The sequence below is a fragment of the Aythya marila genome, assembly GCF_965140915.1.
Source record: "Aythya marila genome assembly, chromosome: Z".
In the NCBI taxonomy this organism is placed as follows: Eukaryota; Metazoa; Chordata; class Aves; order Anseriformes; family Anatidae; genus Aythya; species Aythya marila.
The window spans coordinates 20,603,775-20,623,619 of record NC_139080.1 but is presented as its reverse complement, the minus strand read 5'-3'; the positions used below and the strand labels follow the sequence as shown (position 1 = coordinate 20,623,619).

Below are 19,845 nucleotides of genomic sequence, written 5' to 3'. Positions count from 1 at the left end.
GGCAAGATGTATGAGAAGCAGTGGAAGTCACTTGAGAGGAGAATGAGGGGGAGGCCTCATGGCAGCTGCAGCTCCCTCATGAGGAGAGCAGAGGCACAGGGACAGCGACAGGACCCGAGGGAACTGCATGGAGCTGGGACAGGGTGGGGTCAGGCTGGGTGTTAGGAAAACGTTCTTCACCGAAAGGCAGTCGAGCACTGGGACAGGCTCCCCAGGGGCCAGGTCACAGCACTAATCCTGCTGGAGTTCAAGAAGGGTTTGTACAATGCTCTCAGACACATGGTCTGATTTTTAGATGGTGCTGTGTGGAGCCAGGAGTTGGATTCAATTATCCTTGTGGATCCCTTCCAACTCGAGATTTTCTATGATTCTATGAACTTTTTTATTGTATGTTTTCACATTTTTGCATCTCCTTAACAATGATAGTGAAGTGTAACATTTATAAGAAACAAGTTTACAGAAAGGAATTAAAGGGGCAATTAAATTGACCTTATGGCTGTTTTCTTACATGATGGATTTTTTTTTACCTGATCATAGGTTTCCGAAGAAACACTCCATCACCGCAGTGAGGAAGAAGAGTCTTTCCAGGGAATGGAGCCCTATCTTGTGCGGAGATTATCATCCCGTAACATCCAGCTTCCCCCTCTGGCTTTCAGGCAGCTAGAACAGGCAGACTGGGATAAAAAGAATGATACTGAAACTATTCCAAGACCTACAACTCTTCCACTGAGGATTCCTCCTCTGATTGCCATTACATCTGCAGAGTCCAGCAGGTAAAGTCCAGGAATTTCTTTTTGATTTGACGTTTTCACTGGTAAGTGCAGGACAGTAGATGCTTCTTTTAGGATAGAAGATTATTTTCGGTGTTCCTTTAATAAATATATGAAAGTCTATATTATTTTTTTTTTTTTGAGAGATGAATACAATGTCATTTAGTAAGGTTCAAAGAGAGGTTGGTGTTTTGATTTTATTCTTTTTTTTGTTTGTTTTCTATCCATGGAGGGAAGATTGGTCAGAGATCTGGAAGGAAAGTAAGTGTAGAGGCAAGGGTAACAGTTCACATTGCTCGTCTTTCTGGATTTCAGGATATTGGTCTTTGAAACTTGAATTGTATGTGGGATGCCCCGTATAAACTGTGAAATACCCAGGAGATACTGGAGAGATTTTGTTACCTCTAGGAACACCAAATGAAAAAAAGTATGTATGTGCCTGATGTGGTAGAAAGTCAGATAGCAGAGTGAAAAATAATACTTACAGCCTATGAAAAAGTCTAGGTGATTGTTGATTTCTAGAGACTGCAATTGTTCATGAGGCTGGATTCAAATGTGCATTAGAAAGACAGTTTAATGGCTATTCAAATAAATAAACTCAAAACATACTGGTTATTATGGATAGCTATCTGCTGTACTCAGAGATTGATATCCTCTGAGAGGCCTCTCTGCATCTAAGAATGTTGTGGGTATTAGAGACATTAGAGATAACTTTGTATTCTGCTTATGGCTTCCATTCCTGTGGTTGATAGAATTTGTTTTGAAACTGGACAAAGCAACATTTATCCACAAGTAAGTTTATTTCTGAGAGTAGCAGAGAAACAGCAGATCTATAGACTATTGAATGAAGGTGCCAGGCTGTTTAAACAAACAGACGAAGCAAAACTGAAGACAACAGCAGAAGCAATTATAATTTTGATGTTTCTTGGTAATATACAATCTTTAGCTCTTATGATTCTTTCTTAGCTAAAGAGCAATTATGCTGTTACAGGAAGAATATTATTTAGGAAATCAAATTTCTCTGGATGTTTAGAACCATTTTTCAGTTGTTAGCTCTCTCAAGCAGCTCTGCATTTCCCATTTACGTGCTCGTAATGCCAGCAAAACAGCTGGGAAAAGCCATCCTCTTATCAAGGCTTTTCGTCTGCATGAAACTATACAAATTCAGGGGACCTGTTGTGTCTGTGGATATACAGCTTACCTCCATCATCTTTGAATGCGTGGAAATAAGCAGTTGAGAACTGGAAACCAAAATGAGGGTAGGAGACAGGAGGATTCAGTTTTCAGTGAGTAGGTGAAAGTGGAACAGCTATTAAGTCCTAGAAATTGATTTTAAGAAGGAAGAATTTCACTGCTAAAGACATCGTAAATTACAAATACATATTTCTAGAGGAAGACAATTAAAAAACCCAAAGATGGCAATATGAAGCATCTTGTACTGTGATTTAAGTACCTGGAATGTGTAAAACTAAAACCAGTGACAGTGGATTTAGTTTTAAAAATAAAATATGTATTCTATTCCTAAACACACATATGAACTCTCACACTCTATTTTTCTTTCTTTTTATTTTTATGAAGTCTCAGGATTGTTTCTGTTTTTAGCTTTATATAGATATGAACTACACTAATTGAAATTAAACAGGTTATTTAAAAACAAAACACAGCAGAATAGATGAAAACCAAAAAGTAAATATCCAGAAATGTTTTTCTCAGTCTTTCACACTTCGCAAATATGTACTCTTACTTAAGATTGCTGGCAATCATTTATCAATAGTCCTGGCTAACTGGGGTTGACCAGTTTTGGTTGTATTTTTATCAGTGATCTTGATGAGGGGATTTAGTGCAGCCTCAGCATGCTTCCAGATGACACACTAGGTTGGGCAGGATTGTTGATCTGGTTGAGGCTAGGAAGGCCCTGCAGAAGGATCTTGATAGGCTAGATTGATGGGCCATGTCCAGCTGTATGGCATTCAACAGGGCCAAATACTGTGTACAACACTAGGGGCATAATGAGCCCTTGCAGCCACACAGGCTTGGGGAACAGTGGCTGGAAAGTTGTCTGGCAGAAAAGGACCTGGGGGCATTGGTCAACAGCCTGATGGACATGAGACAGCTGTGTGTCCGGCTGGCCAAGAGAGCCAGCAGCCTCCTGGCCTGCACCAGAAATGGTGTGGTCAGCAGGTCTAGGGAAGGGATTGTGCCTCTGTACTCTGTCCTGGTGAGACAGATGTCATCTTAAGCACTGTGTTCATCTTGGGTCCTATGAGGAGAGGCTCAGGGAACTGGGGTTGTTTAGCTTGGAGAAGAGGAGGCTGAGGGGACACCTCATCACCCTCTACAGCTACCCAAAGAGGTTGCAGTGAGCATGGTGTAGATCTCTTTTCTCAGGTGAGAAGTGCTAGGACATGGTGAAATGGCCGCAAGTTGCTCTAGAGGAGGTTTAGATTGGATATGAGAAGAATTAATTCACAAAAAGGATTGTTAGACATTGGAAAAGTGTCCTGGTTTCAGTTAGAACAGAATTAATTTTCTAGGAAGAAAATTAATTCTGTTCTAACTGAAACCAGGACAAAAAGATTGCCTGGGAAAGTGATGGAGTCACCATCCCCAGGAGTTACTTAAAAGATGTGTGTATAAGGCACTTAGGGATATGGTTTAGTGATGGACTTGTCAGTGTTAGATTGATGGTTGGTGTTGATGATCTTAAGGGTATTTCTAACCTGATTCTATGCTTTTACGATTTACCTATTATTTGCTAAAACATAATTTATGAGAGATTATTATAATTGTTTAACATAAGATTTATTTTAAATTGCTTTAATATTGTGAATATACAACTGAAACTGTATGTATTAGTGTGTTCATGAAGCTCTTGGGAGCTGCAAGAATGATGTATGAAATAGCTGATCTTTGAAGTGTCTTTTCTGCAGTGTTCCTTCTCCCCTGATATATTTTTGTTCCTTAAATTAAGCTCATCGTGGGGATAGATTAGATAGGCACTGTACTGCTTAAAAACTCTTTTTTTTTTTTTTTTTTAAGAAGAAATCAAAACTCTCTGCACTGGGAATCAGACCCAAACTTGATATAAAACTATATGATTTTTTTTTTCTTTCTGCCATTTAGAGATGCACTTCTAATTTGTAATTACAGCGGATTGTGAACCAACCATTACACTTTTTAATATCTGGTTTTTAGAGGAAATATTAGAAAGATGTTATTAGCATCATCAGTGTAAGTTTGATACTATAGCTGCACAGACTAATGGTCCTAATTTCAAACAAAATGCATCTTAATGTCTTCCGCTTGATTGCGTCGTCTGTACCCTATCAGAGCAATAATTCAATGATTAGATTTTGTCTTCTGTACTCAAGGTAAGAAATTAAAAAAAAAATAAATGCTAAAGAACTGACATGTGGGAATCCTAACCCATAAGTTTGCAGTTATTTACCTACAATACCAGGTAAATATTTTTTAAAACAACAACTTTGTTATTGTTTTAAGGAACCGAGTGTTATAGAGAGATGATAAAAGTAGATCGGACCTTAGAAGTGTAAAGTAATTAAAATACAAGCTGGGGAAAATCTGGTAGTCAGATTTATTTATTTGCAACTTAGTATGGTAGTGTATGTAATGAAAATAAGTGGGAACTATGGTTTACACAGTGCTGAAATAGGAAACAAACAACAACAACAAAAACAAACAATTTCATTTGTTTTTGAGCTTAGAATCCCTGAGTTCCTCTCTGGGCTGCCAAGCTGTAACTCTTCTTAGGCAGTTTCTCATAAATCTAGGCTGTTTTCAGCAGTGGCTGTGTTCCCTGACTCACCTGCCAGTTAAGAATACTGAATAATAGCACAATAATTCTTAGCACTTCTGTTGCACATATCTTTATTTTAAAACCATTATAAGCACAAGCTAATCTTCATGTTGCTTTCAGGAGATCAGGTAGTGATCTGGTAATTTTATCTTCATTTTATATATAGGAAAACTTGTGCACAAAGGGATAGTGCAACTGGCCAAGGCTACAGAGCAAACCAGTAACAAAGCTCTGAACAGAAACTCAAGAGCTTTTGGTTCCTGTTTGTTGTCTAGCTTTTACTACCTGCCACAGTGCTGCAAATGGAGCTTGGGGAAAAAACAAAAGCCTCAAGGTTACCTCAAACTTCAGAAATAATATGTCAAGGAAAATTTTACTGATTTTTTTCAGAGGAGATGTTTACTTGTTATTAGTGGAAGTTAAACACCTAACTGTTGTTATGCATCTGGACTCACATTAAACCTAGAGTTGTATCACACTGACTCAGTCTTGTAGAACTCTGATGGCAGTGTCTGTTACAAACAAAAGCATAGTAAATTAGTGTGGAAAGTAAACTGAGTCAACATTTAAGCTCAGTTCTAACGTGGGGAAGAATCAGTGGGAAGTTGTGAGGCCAAGTGAATGTTTGAAGCCATCATGTTTTGTGATATCCAAGCCTTGACTTCTGAGACTCTTTTGTTCTGGTGACTAGTGTCATCAATGCAGCTATGTGTATTCCAAAGTCATTTTGGAGACTTAAAAACAATTGTGTTTGTCAAGATTTGCATCAACTAGGTGCTAGAGAGAAATAAGAAAAAGAGCTGGTATCATACCAGAATGCTTGCATAACAGTCATTCTTAATACACGTGGAAGATCTCACACTCATCTCCAGCACTCCCAACCCCCAAAGAAAAAGATTATTTTAAGCTATGCCTAGCATTATGCAGATACTCTAGAACTGATGACTGGTAGACTATGGAGGACAGCAGGTACTGCCTTCAGTCCATCATTAGCCAGGCTGAAATCCTTTTTAAAATTCAGAATTTTGATTAGAAAATTTGGTTACTCTTTAAAATAGGCATTTTAAAGTTTTTCTAATGATTAAACCCATCTATTTTGTCTATCTATTACCAGTCAGAAGAATTGATTACCCCACTATACCCACCATTGGTGCGGCCTCCCCTCACATACAGTGTACAGTTTTAGGTTCCACAATATAAGAAGGATATAAAAGTATTGAATTATGTCCAAAGGAGGGCAACAAAGATGGTGAAAGGACTAGAGGGATTGACTTAGGAAGAGTGGTAGAGGATACTGGGTTTATTCAGCTTACAGAAGAGGAGACTGAGGATCAACTTCATTGTTGTCTACAACTTCGTCATGAGGGGGAGCAGAGACAGATGCTGATCTCCCTCATGACCAGTAATAGGATGCAAGGCAATCACTTAAAGCTGCATCAGGGGAAGTTCACATTGAATGTTAGGTAAAGGTTCTTCACCAAGAGGGTGGTTGGGCACTAGAATAGGCCCCAAGCCTGTTGGTGTTCAAGAAGCATTTGGACAACACTGTCAGATATGTGGTTTAACTTTTAGGTTGCCCTGTGTAGAGTCAGAAGCTGAATTCAATGATCCTGGTGGGTCTCCTCCAGCTTTTCATATTCTATGAAAATGTCTAAAACTTAGAGCCTGAAGTCTGAAACTTATAGCTCCCTTTGACTGCTAGGTTATATAATTAGCAGATAAAGTTTGAGATAAACTTTTAAAAAGTCAGGTAAGAACACATAGTACTCTGAGGTGAGGTTATTTTTGCCTTTGCTGAACTTTATATGTTTCAAGTCATAACATCCTTACAGTTTTCCAATGTCCAGTGAATGGCAGCCCTCCAGTGTGTCAAATACTTGTACCATTCTGGTGTCATCTACAAACGTGCTTGGCATGCATGAAATCTTTCTGTCCTGGTATATGATAAAGTTGTCAGTCTTGTCTCCAGAACTGACTCCCGAGGAACTCTGTTCTTATCTAGCTGCTGCTTTTATTTGGAGCCACTGCCCATTATCATTTGGATTTGATGATCCAACCAGTTTGTTGTCTGCCTTGTGGTCCTGTTCATCTTGTCCATATCTTTCCAGCTTGGCTACAAGGTTTCAGTGAAAGACTTTAAAACCTTTGCAGCTGCTCTCTTGTCTTTAACAAAGGCAGGAATTAATGAAAGATAATCAGGTTCATCACATGTGATTTGCCCTTTGTGAATTTATGCTGACTATTCCCAACCCCTCCTTGTCCTTTATATGCTTGGAGGTGACTTCCAAGAGGAGCGGCTCAATATTTCTCTCAGGGTCTGAGATGAGTTTGGGACAGTCTGTAGTTCCATGGGTTGTCTTCTTCTCCCTTCTAAAGATGGTTTTACCATTAGACCTTTTCAGATAACTAAGGACCTCCACTGAGCACTTGAACTTTTGAAAGATGATAAATAGAACATGGCTTCACAAGGACACCGACCAACTTCGTCAGCACCATTGGATACCTCCCACCTAGTCTCAGGAACTTGAACATGAACAGTTTACTTAAGCAGAACCTAACTGGATCTTTCCCTACAGGGGGTTGTACCCTCTACTCCCTCAAATGTCCCTCTAGTGAAGGTGACCTGGAAGGCCTAAGAGCAGACCTTGCCAGTACAGTAAGGCAAAGAAGGGTTTGAGTACTTCATCCACGTCTTTCATTATTTTATCACCTGCTCTGTTCAGCAGCAGGCCCACATTTTCTTTTGTTTTCTTTTTGTTTTTCAAGTACTTATTTTGTTGCCCCCTGTCCTGGTTTCTGTTAGGACAAAGTTTATTTTCTTCCTAGTAGCTGGTAGGGTGCTATGTTTTGGCTTAGGATGAGAAGAGTGCTGATAACATGCTGATGTTTTAATTGTTGCAAAGCACTGCTTAGACCAAAGCAAGGATGTTTCAGCTTCTCACTCTGTCCTGCCAATGAGCAGGCTGGGGGTACAGCAAGAGCTGGGAGGCGAAAGACCGAGAACAGCTGACCCAAACTGACCAAAGGGGTATTCCATACCATATGGGGTCATGCTAAACAATATATCGGGATGGCTAGCTGAGGTGGGGTGGGGGCGGACTGCTCGGGGTTAGACTGGACATCGATCAGCAGGTGGTGAGCAATTGCATTGTGCATCACTTGTTTCGTACACGTTATTAGTAGTAGTACTCTTATCATCATCATTATTATTATTGTTATTAACATTTTTTTGTCTTAATAACTGTCTTTATCTCAACTCACAGGCTTCACTTTCCTGTTTCTCTCCCCCATCCCAGAGAGGGAGGGGGGAGGGTGAGCGAACGGCTGTGTGGTGTTTAGCTGCCGGCCAGGTTAAACCACAACACCCTTCATCTCCAGCTGAGCATTGACTTTACTAATTGTATTCCTGAAAAGCCAACTGATACTTACATTTTCCTCCTTGGGAATTTGTGTCTACTTGTACCTCCTGTACTTCTGCTTTTTGTATCTCAGCTCAGTCAGAAGTTTGCTGTTCAGTCAATTTGGCATCCTGCTGTTGTTTTTGAGCCTTTAATCACAGTTTATCCAGCATACTACAGGAAAGTGAGTCACTGGCTTGTAGAAAGAGCTGACTATGTAGGATTTTTATGATAAAATATTATTTTAATTTTCAATTATTATTTCATTCATAATAGATTTGGTAATTTGACTAGACTCTCTTCTCTGCTTTTGCATTTGTATAATTCGTTGCTGATGTATGTTAAAGAGAGTAAGAGTGTTTTCTTTTTTTCGTAGCTGATATGACTGTTAGTTTAGAGACTGATCATTTGCTGAGTGATCTCTTTAAATCATTTTTCCTGATGATTCTTCCTAGTCTAATGTTTTCATTCACATGTTGCTCACTTATCTGCTTAGTTGCTTATTGTTGCCAAGGCCTGCAGCTGCAATGGCTCACTCTGCAGGGAAAGCTCGAAAAATAAAAGGTTGCCTCTAATTACAATTGGCCAAAGTTGCAGTGAGGTGGGGGAATGCAGGGAATTCATTAAGATCAGCTTTACTTTCTGTACTCTAAGTGGAGGAGATTAAGAGGTTTATACTCTGCAGGTACTGTCTCTTTTTGAGCAGTTAACTAGAATAATATTGCATTTATTAAGATATTTCTTTGGGCAATCAGCCAAACCCAAGGCCACGTGCAATGTTTGATACAGTATTGGAAATGCAATGTAAAAAGAAATCCTTAACAAAATAATGTCTTAATGTGTACTTTTCATCATGTCATAGACATGTCAATTTAGAGATGATAGAAGAAATAAAAATAGTTTATTCAATTAGACGGATATGCAGAGTTTTCCTTACAAGGATTTTTTCATGTTGGAAATTGTCTGTTTAGATTACATTCAATGTTAAGAGATATTTTGAGGTCTTCATAATCTACATTTCAATGATCCCTACCACAGTGCTTCAAAAATACAAAAAAGAAACGTACTGGACTCTCACAGGCACATAAAGCTGAGGGAAAGATGGGAATCACTTGCAGAGGTGAATTCAGCCAGCAGCTGTAGGTGAATCCTGCCTTTAGGATAATTCCATCCAAGCCGTCTTAGCTAGCTATAGAGCAATGAGAATACAGAGCCGAGCAGCTCAAAGCCACCTTCCATGGTTGTGCACAGAATGTTGCTTAGCATCTGAGAAGCTGATGTAGACCTGGGAGAGAGAATCGAAGTAGAAACATATTAATTTTGAGCATTTACATGACCCAATCTTTCTACAGTTCTGTGTGCATGGTCACTGTTCTATCATTTCTATTGAAGCAAATTACAAGTGATGTATTTTCTCACAGGTTCCTCCTCTAAACAAGAGGCAAAGGACTGGTCTATGGTGTAAAACAAGTTGTTTTCAGCATATTCCTTGCCTCTCTTGCGTCAGATCCTGTGTGGAGACAAGTTTTTTATTACACAACCTAACAATTGGTACACAAGATTGCTAATAAAATCGGATGCTACTTTATAGCCTCAATATATTTATAACTTAAAACATACCTGGCTAAGGAAATAATCTGAAAAGGAAGTTGTTGGATGTTAGTTTACTTGGGAAGGTGTGCCCTCTTAAGCCTGTCAGCTATGCATGCCCTGTTCTTTCTATTTCTATAAGGTACCTGCTTGTGGCCAGCACAGGCTACAGGATGTGCTCCAAAAAGATAAGATTCTTGGTCTAGCTAAGTATGGCCATTCTGAGGTAAAATAGATTGGAAGAGTTAGTGGGTTTTGTTTGTTGGTTGGTTTGTTTGTTTGTTTCCTAGATCAGTTATTTGTTCATAATATGCAGTTCTTCACCTTGATTATGCAGAATTTTCATCTGAGTTCAGACCATTAGTAACTGTAACTTTAATAATAAAGATACACTTGTACATAAGCATATGCACAGTAATGCCTTCATTTGTTTTATACCTTACGGCTTAAAATATCAGAAAATTCAATTAGAAATGTACATAAGGTATTGCTAGGTAGGCATATCACAACAACAAAAGTACATAATTCTTCATTTGATCATATATTTGCATGAAGAGTTTTTTTTTTTTCTTTTTTATTAATTTTTGATGTTACACAGAATTGATCTGCAACATATTTTCCACAAACAAGGTATAATGTTAATTATTGCTGACATAAGGCATATATAGAAAGACACAAATAAGATTCTCCTCTTTAAGGTTAATATTAAAAAAAATGATCATTTATGTTTTTTTTTTCTCATATTTTCCTATTGAGACTAATGTATGAGTCTAAATTGTGTGATTACAAATTAAGTTAATACACATTTGTATCTTTTGAATGTATTTCCAGTAACATTTCATATTATTAGCACATAATACAGTTAATGCAGATTCCAAATCTCACTTGGAATTTGAACATGTAACACTTTTTTGGGCTGCTGAGTAAAAGATTATAAAATGTCATGTCCAAATATATATAAAATATTTAATATAGTGCTGATAAGACCTTGTGTTTGCAGAATTACACACTGTTGGAATAGAATGAATGTTTTATATTGCAACAGTTTATGCTGAAAAATGTTATTTCATTAAATGAGGCGCAGTTTTTACTGAAACTTTATTTGGAGGAAAAAGTACTCTGTATTCTTACAGATGCAACTTTGGTGTAGAAAGATAAAAAAAAAAAAAAAAAAAAAGTCAGAGAGATGAAAATTAATAGTTTTCCAGACTGGAACACAGAAGAATCAATGGGATTTTCTGGAAACAAGACAAAGTTGATTTATTCGTGGTTGTAATCAAAATGATACGTTGAAATCATCAAGCATAGAAAGTGATTTCTCCATATATAATTTACATCAAGTGTACTATTTTTTTCTGTTTCTACTGTAAGGCATCTCTGCTTCTTTTAAACATCCTAGTTATAGTTCTCCCTTTGACTTTGCATGTAAATGAAGGCTAGACAGTAGTCCTGTGAAATGTAAACAGATCAGAGCCTCTTGATATTCAAATATACAATAATTTTTGCTTTCCTTAAAATGCTCTTCTTTAAAAGCAATAGCATCTATAAAAATGGAGATAGCAGGAAAGGACTTTAAAATTAGCTTGCAAAATTATATAGGCAGATTAATTTTTAGTTCTTGTTACAGCAAAGAAAACAAAATAGTGAAGTAATGAAAGGCTGTAATTCTGGTTTTACCTCTTTCCTAACATTGAACCAATTTTATGAGGATTTTATATAGGACTGTTGCTTGAACTTCTGAGTACAAAATAAAAATGTAAGCCTTATCAGAGGATCTACTCGATGTGCTAGAGCAAGATCTGGTTGACTGCTATTACTTTGAAGAAAGTAAGTTTCTTTGCAGTCTCAAGTAATGGCTATGTAATGGTCTCATTCTGTTCTTTCTTGCCACATCCCTTCTAAACTATAATTTTCTTTAATTCAAAAGTAACTCTGGTCTTTTTTTCTGGTATAGGTGACAGGGTGATTAAATGCAACAGTTTGACAATGAGATCTGTCTGAATAGGTGGCATCAGTATCTCATGGACTCTACAATAAAAGGTTTCATTATGGTAGTCTATGGCCTTATCAGGTCTAATGTGTTAGAAATATCTGTATGTCCCTAGCAGGAAGGAACAGAAAATAAATGTGGTTTTTGATTTTTATAGTTAAGTATGATCTGAAATTCATTGAACATGCAGAAATTGAGACTTCTTCAATAGGAGCAAGTTAGTAGTGTGGACTTTCAGCTGTTTTTATCTAGTGTTATACTAGACCAATAGGATTTTTATGACATCTTGAACACTGTCTGAAAAGTTTGAGGGGGTTGTGGCTTTCTCTGACCGCAACCTTCCTACAACATTTCCTTCCTTAGTTTCCTTCTGTTACTCTGTTGTAGTTCATGTCCCTTCTGCTCTGATGTTTACATCTTTCTAATGCTTAAAGGTATTTATAATAATCTCTGACACTCTCCAAAACATCTATTTGTCATACATATTCTGCTTTGCTTGGTCTGTCACAGTGTAAGATTTACCTTTTTTACTCCTTATTATTTTTGCAACTATTCTTTGTATTCAGTGAAAGACATGAGTTCAATGTGTTTTGGAATTATTACCACTGGACACATGCGTGGTTGATGGAAAAAGCTGAGTAAAGAATGTATTGAGTAATTTATACAGTACTGTCTCAGGTAATGCATATGATATACAGTATTGTGGTTTCTGAGACATTTTATGAAATTATAGAAACTTTTACACAATTTTGGAGAAAGAATTATCAACTTTTCCTTGGGTAACTTACATACACATATGAATAGCATATTTTTTATCTGTGCAGAGAGAACGATAATAAGATATTTCAATAATTAGCAGTAAAAGTGGATGTCAAATAATTTTCCTCAAAGGTCTAATGTTACTTTACAATTGCAAAAGTAAAATATATAAAATAATCCTTAGCACTACTTTTTTGAGATGCTTCACTTATTATGCATGAATGAATCAGTAGCAATTACTCCTCTTCATCAAATTCAAATGTGTAATTGTGCTTTTTGATTCACAGATCAATTAATATAAATCTGGACAATAACTATACTTTTGTCATCTTTATGTTTGATATTAAAATTTATTGGTAGAGAATATGCTTGCAAAGCCTGATTGTTCTGCAAATAGAGATGGTGGCAAAACCCTGTTTAATTAAGTGGGGGCAGGATGCGGCCTACACAGAGGTACTAAAAGCTGTGTGGGAGAATAATGTAAAGTCATCAGCAGCCTGGGGTTTCCTCTGGAGATTGCTGTGTAAATTTAACTTTAATTGAAAAGAGAGAAAAAAAATGATCTTAAAAGATTCTCTGTTAAGTATAAATGACATGTTAGCTTAAAATAAATTACAATTATTTAAAAATGTAGAATGACAATATATTTTGCAGTAGAGGAGGAAATTACCAAAAATGAAGGAGGTATAGACAACACCTTTAAATTCCCAGTATTAAAATAATAACATAAAATAACCAACATTGATTTCTCTGATTGTTTAAAAAACTCTTTATTAAAATGCTTGTATTTCAGATGATTGTCTGATTTCCTGGATAAAATTTAGTCTAGTTGTACTCTGTCATATTTTTTTAAAGATGAGTTAAAATAAGCAGAAGTTGCTAGCCTGAAAAGCAGCTGCATCACTGCTGTTGCACTTTTTGGGATTTCTGTTATAGCACTGAATAGAACTCAAGCATCCTGAATCCCAGGAGAAACGTAAGTGGCATTTCAATTACAGGCTACGCTGAAGCTCTGTTATTCCTTTGTTACTGTTGGAAATACGTGCTTGCCCTTATACAGTTCTTGCTGACAGATGTGAAATCTGCACTTTCCAAGTAAGGTAAGGAATTGCTAGGAGTTGGTGGACATGAGTTTCCACTAGATTTGAGGACAGTCACTCCAGTGTTAGGTTATTTTGCCTATCTTTTGGACTCCTTGAATTCCCATTTGGAAAAAAAAAAAAAAGAGAGAGAAAGAGAGAGAGAGAGAGAGGGAGGAAGGAAGGAAGGAAGGAAGGAAGGAAGGAAGGAAGGAAGGAAGGAAGGAAGGAAGGAAGGAAGGAAGGAAGGAAGAAAAAAATGTTAAAAATAGTAGTGAGAGCAATTTACCAAAGACCAAGTAAAGATGAGCAACAGACCTTCTTGGCTTATGATAGATAAATCCAGAAAAGTAAACATTAGCCCTTTCAAGCTATTTTAAGAGAATTGTGTTAGAGCAGCCCAAGATAATCAAGATAGTAAAGTAAGAGAATATTTATTTCAAAGATAATTGAGATACAATTGTAGAAGTTGCTATTTTTTAAGAATGTTAGGCTTTTCTGCTTGTTTGCTTAAATACGTTCCCACAGAGAGCTAAGTGGCTAGGAATGAATATAGTCAGAAAGATTCAAACCTAAAACTTTTACATTTGAATTTAGACATTTGAAAGGCTAGACTACAATTGCCAGCATAGTCAGTAAATGAAATCTGTGAAGTCACTCCAGAATACTTCCTAATGAGCCCTGATGATAGCATGGGATAACAGGAGTTATATTCATGTTAATCTTGCAATACAGCAGTAACAACTGCTACAGTCTTTTACACCAATTCATGACATGGTAGTAGTGCTATGGTGACAGGAATTTTTTGGGGTGTTTCCTTTTGGCTTGAATCTTACTTAGAAATGCAAGATTTTATATATATATATATATATATATATTTTTTTTTTTTTTTTTCTGATTGTCACTGTGTTTCCAGGAGGTAGGACTGGCGGCTTTAACATAGGGGATTCAAGGAGACCTACCTGATTTATTTAATTAAAAAATAAAATAATTAAAAAAAATACACATAGCTTAGAAAGGTTACTAGAAAAATCCCTTGCATGCCATAGAAAATTTTGAAGATATTTGGAGACATCTTCTCACCCCGAAAAACATAGAAAATTGAATTTATAAGCCAAGATCAATTGCTTTAAATGTTTTGCCAAGGAGCAAGGAGTCAGACAAACAGATAAATTTTACAGAAAAGCTATGCTACCAGTTTTCTGCCTTTTGTCAAGGGTAATAAAATGTGCATAGGGTATTACTGAAGTAATGCAGAGTAACAAGGAACTATGATAAGGATATGTAAATGATGCAGTTAAAATTATTTAAGTTGTCATAATTCATGTTTTGTATAGCCTTTTCCACAGGAAGGATCAAGACTTGTATCATGCTATATAGTTGCATAGCTACTTAAATGTCTAGTATTTTATGTACTTGATTAAGAATTAAGAGGATTTGTCACAAATATTAACTTACTGAAGAATGCAAAAAGTGTGAAAAGATAGCATACATAAAGGAAAATAAAGCAGGCATACTGTTGTTGAGTGATAGAAGAGCATGAACTGATACTAACTTCACTTAGAGGATATAGTTGGGTTTTCTTGATGATTTCAACTGTAACTTTTTAATGTTCTCTATTTATGACAGCATTTACTGTCAGCTATTTTTTCATTAATTAAAGCAGTAAGTGGATTATGATTTCTTAGTCAGTACTACATCTCAGTCAGAGAAATCAAGAAGTATTGAGGTGGTGGTTTTCCCTTCAGCATTAAATGAATATTAGCTATCCATCATGAATAAGATCCAAACCAGATGACTTCATTGCCTAAATGATCAGTGGCACTTGAGGATCAGCCCCGATTCCCTGAAATACAACCTGTTTGCTGGCTTGCAGAACTGGAGGACAGAACTTGCTGCTCCATATTTTGTGAAAGCCTGGCAGACCAAGCAAAAAGAGCCTGTACTTAATATATTCTGTAGTAAATATTAAAATATTCATTGCTTCTTTGCCTGAGAAATTTGGTGGCCTTCAGAGTTGGTGTACAGAGTTGGTGGATAAGGGAAGAGCAACTGATATCATCCTCCTGAACCTGTGCAAAACATTTGACAGTCCTCTGTGACGTCCTTGTCTGTAAATGGGGATGAGATCGATTTGAAGGATGGACCACCAGGTGGATGAGGAGTTGTCTGGATGATTGCACTCAAATAACTGCAATCAGTGGTTAAATATCCCAGTGGAGTGTAGCAATGAGTGGTGTCCCTTAGCAGTCTGTACTGGGACCAGCAATATTTAACATCTTTGTCAGTGACACAGACAGTGGGATTGACAGCAGCTTCAGCAAGATTGCCAACGACTTGCATTTGACACTGTCCTCCATGATAACCTTGTCTCTAAATTGGAGAGACCTGGATTTGATGGCTGGATAGTTGCACTGAAAGAGTTGTGGTCAATGGCTCAGTGTACAGATGGAGATCAGTAACGAGTGGTGTTCCTCAGAGGTCAGTACTGGGACGGGCGCTGTTTAACATCTTTGTTGTCGACACAGACAGTGGGATTGTGTGCACTATCACCAAGTTTGCCAATGACACCAAGCTGAGTGTTGTGGTCAACACACTGGAGGGAAGGGATGCCATCCAGAGGGACTTGCACAGGCTTGAGAGATAGGTCCATGTAAACCTTATAATCTTCAACAAGGCCAAGTGCAAGGTTCTGCAAGGTCAGGGCAATCCCAAGCAGAAATACAGGCTGGACGGAGAACAGATTGAAAGCATCCTTGAGGAGAAGGACCTGGGGATGTCAGCTGATAAAAAACTCACCATGAGCCAGCAAGGTACTCTTGTAGCATAGAAAGCCAGCTGTATCCTGGGCTGCATCAAAAGATAGTCACTTCCAACCCAACCCACTCTACGATTCTATGATTTTATGATTCCTAGAAATATACAGATAACGCAGGTTAAGAAGAAAGTATTCAGGATTTTCAGGTGTATGGAAAGCTGCTGTGTTCTTGAGCATGCTGAACATACTGAATATATGAGCATTTCTTTCTTTGAAGGTTTCACTATTGTAAAACATCAAGACCCACAACCTCTAAACCACCACTGACAAAAAAGTAAAGATAAAATCTTATGGGTATCCCCCATTAATCTTGAGATGTTAATCATATTCAAAGAAAAGTGGCAAGGCACTTCTTGTTTCCAGTGTCTCTCACCCCATCTTAATCCCTTTTCAAGTACAAATGTCACATCTTCTGATTACACTGGACCTTGTTAGAAAAAGCAGTGTGTAGTCACCTTGCTCCAAAAGAACTGCCAGTTTCTGAGTCTACTATTGTCTCTGTTGATGGTTTAGAGGGGAATTTGGATAACAGTGCTTTAGTGAATGCTGATCTGAGAGAGATGCAGATGGGAAAGGTTTCCAAGTTTCTCTTCTTTGTGCTTGCAGCCTTGGATAGTCACTATCTGACTATCATCCCTATAGAGATTATAAGCCCTGCAAATATCAAGCAGAATCTCAGTTTCTGTTTTTTAAGGGAGTAAAAAGTAGTTTTCAATCATTTAAACTTCCTCTGTTTCTTTTTACTTGTAAATGCTGTTGAGAGGAAAGAGGATTGAAGAGAACTATGTGGGTGCTAGCTGGAGTGATAAGATAGAATCAAAGCATTCTACTATTTCTGTAAAAGAAGAAGCTTGGAAAACATTGCATTTTACTGTGCAAACAATTGCCTATGAGATCTTTCAAATTTGTCTCTGGAGGGCAGTACTTTCTTTATGCAAGTGATTCACTTGATAAATGTGAAAGAATTTTCAGCCAATGAATTTCATATTTTCAGAGCATAACTAAAACTGATATATTATACAGGCTACAGGCAAATATTGCAGTTCAAATAACATTCACTTGTAGCACAAATATGAGCTGAACAATCCAGCTTTCAATGAAGACTAGTTGTTCTAATTGGAGGACTATCACACCGAAATGAACTAAGCTTAGTAAATAAAACCATTAATATCACCAGGATATTTTCTACAAGTACGAGATACATAGGTAACAAGTGACAATTTTGATAAATAACACTTTGAAACTGTTTATTATATCACAAGTTAATATCCTTCAATAAAGGTATTTACTTTGGAGAGTTACAGATGGGAAAATAAATTGGTAATATTCACACTCACTTACCCACATTAATGAATGCTTCTTTCTCCTCCACCCTTCATTTAAATAATAAGCAATCTACTGACATGTCAAATTACATTTTACTATTCAAACTGTTAATATTTTTGATTCATGAAAAGCTGGTAATTAAGAAACCTTTTACTGGAAGTATCAATTGTTAGGAAAAATTACATCTATATGATTTATTTGTTTAAATCATTTATTGGGAAAATGATTGATACAGACTCCTAACTTTCTAATTAAAAAAAAAAAAAGGTTTCTGGTATGTTAGAGATTTCTATACTTTAATTATATTCAGTGCATTATATATTTAAATTTTAATTTGAGTGTGACAAAATGAATATTAGGTACATGTTAATCAAGCTGTAGAATAACTGTCTGATAATCTTATACTGAGGAATGTAAATTTTTTGAATGCTTTTTCCAAGAAGTAAATGAGCTCTATTAGTCATTCTAGCAATGGTAGATAGATCTATTACTTTACCAAATAAATAAATAAAAATAAAAAGAATTAAAGAAATATTTTATGAGGCTTTGAGAGCAATTAACTGCTGTCTATTTGTATGAACCTTTCAATTCATTTCCGTTCAGTCAGCTGAATTACCTGTTGACCTCTGCCTGCAAAGCCACTCTTTTATAGATTGTTATAAAAGCTTTTTTACTTTTACTTTCTATCTTGCTTGATAAAGTTGAGGAAAACTGTTAAAGCATACATGAGAACCTTGAGGAGTATGGGGATTTTGAGAGAAAAGTGTCAAATGAAAGCACAGATGCACCAAGTTTAGTCCCATCAAAAATAGTTCATTTGAAACACTGGAATACCTATTAGCTTTCTTTGTCTCTTCTACATGATTTAAACAGAAAAAAACATATCGTGTATGAAGGTGCTGAGTAATTCAAACCCTCATTAGAAATTATGAAACTAATTAAGATAATAATTAGAAAGTCTCAGATATGATTTAACTAATATAAAGCAGCCAAAGAATTCTGATGTGTAGTTCTGGAAAAAAATACTTCACAGCTTTTTCCAAAGGCACAGTCTTTACAAATTATAATGTGAATAGTGTCCTTGAATTTTCTGGAACCTTACTGAAGAGACTGGTGAAAATTTGAAATCATGCAAAACTCACCTGGCTTGGAGTCTGATTAAGTACTCTCGTTCTTTTTTCATATTATGATTTTTTTTTTAAATAATGCATGTTAATCCAATATGATTTTATGATTTTTCATTGAGAACTGAGTGAAACTAGGTTTGAATGAAGTTTGCTTTTAACTTGTAGGTTTTCCTGTTCGTTGGAGTAAAATTAAGAGATTTTAATGCTGTGCAAGTCTTACAGGAATGAAGTGCTCCTAAACCCCTGCAAACTGAAATGATTATGTTTCATCAAGTGCACCCTTAATGAAATATCATGGATGCCACCTGTGTCCCTCTGCTTGAAGTGTGCAGATCAATCATTCAACTGATAAAGTGGAAAATAAATTGAAGAAAAAGGATAAGTATCTTTCTTCTTCAGACCTTGTTCACAATGGGCTAGACTCCCACCTTATGATTTTTCCAGATCAGAGGATGCTGTGTAGTTGTGTTATTCAGGAACGACTTTAAAAACAAAGTTTGAATCAAATTAGTGCTGTTCCTTATTACTACAGAGGGAAGAGCCTATCTCTGGGATTATGCTTCATTTAACCTGCTGCTGTAGGTACAGTGTAGAAGATGAGGAAGTGGGAAAAGCACTAACTGTGCTTAATCCCTCCTCTCTTGCTTTTCTGCTATACAGCTGGGAAGGTAATAATGTGCTGCTGCTTCCTCCTCCAGCTGCAATCCAGGCAGGCAGGGGAATGTTTTTAAAATCTGCCCCCTTTTAGGTGCAGTAATTATATAGCACTAGCAAGAATGTAGCTGGTGATTTTTAGGATGCTTCTGAAATAGACTTAGCCTTTACTCATTACTCCAAGTAGGAGGTTATTGAAATTGTTATTTTAGTGGGAGAAAAATGCCTTTCATCTCAGTCAACTCAGCTTTTCATCAGCAGAGCTCTGCATCAAACTGTGGGTGTCAAAGCTAAAGTTATATCTGTCCATGTACCTGTATCGAACACATGGTTCTTACCTACTTAGATTTTAAATCACCTAGGTGAGAGACTTTGTGTTAAGGATATATCTCTTCTGTGTGGCTGGACTGTAATGAATGTATTTCACATGACTGAATTCAGTGCTTTAGTATACAGAACAAGAATACAATATATTTAGATAGTTTATGCTCTTGCAATGGATATTTTGATATGTTCA

General features: G+C 36.7%; 1 protein-coding gene across 7 annotated transcripts in view; it reads left to right on the top strand.

Moving 5' to 3' along the window:
• The window catches only part of PDE4D (phosphodiesterase 4D), a gene marked incomplete at its 5' end in the record, with an annotated part of 636,111 nt that overhangs the window by 182,650 nt on the left and 433,616 nt on the right, over nt 1-19,845 (top strand). For all 7 annotated transcript variants that reach the window (XR_014319338.1, XR_014319339.1, XR_014319340.1 and 4 more), the window contains one exon: nt 538-773. Coding sequence is in view for 2 of the 7 variants with exons in the window: in XM_082783123.1 (XP_082639249.1) it covers nt 538-773 (236 nt within the window). The remainder of the gene's footprint in view (nt 1-537; nt 774-19,845) is intronic.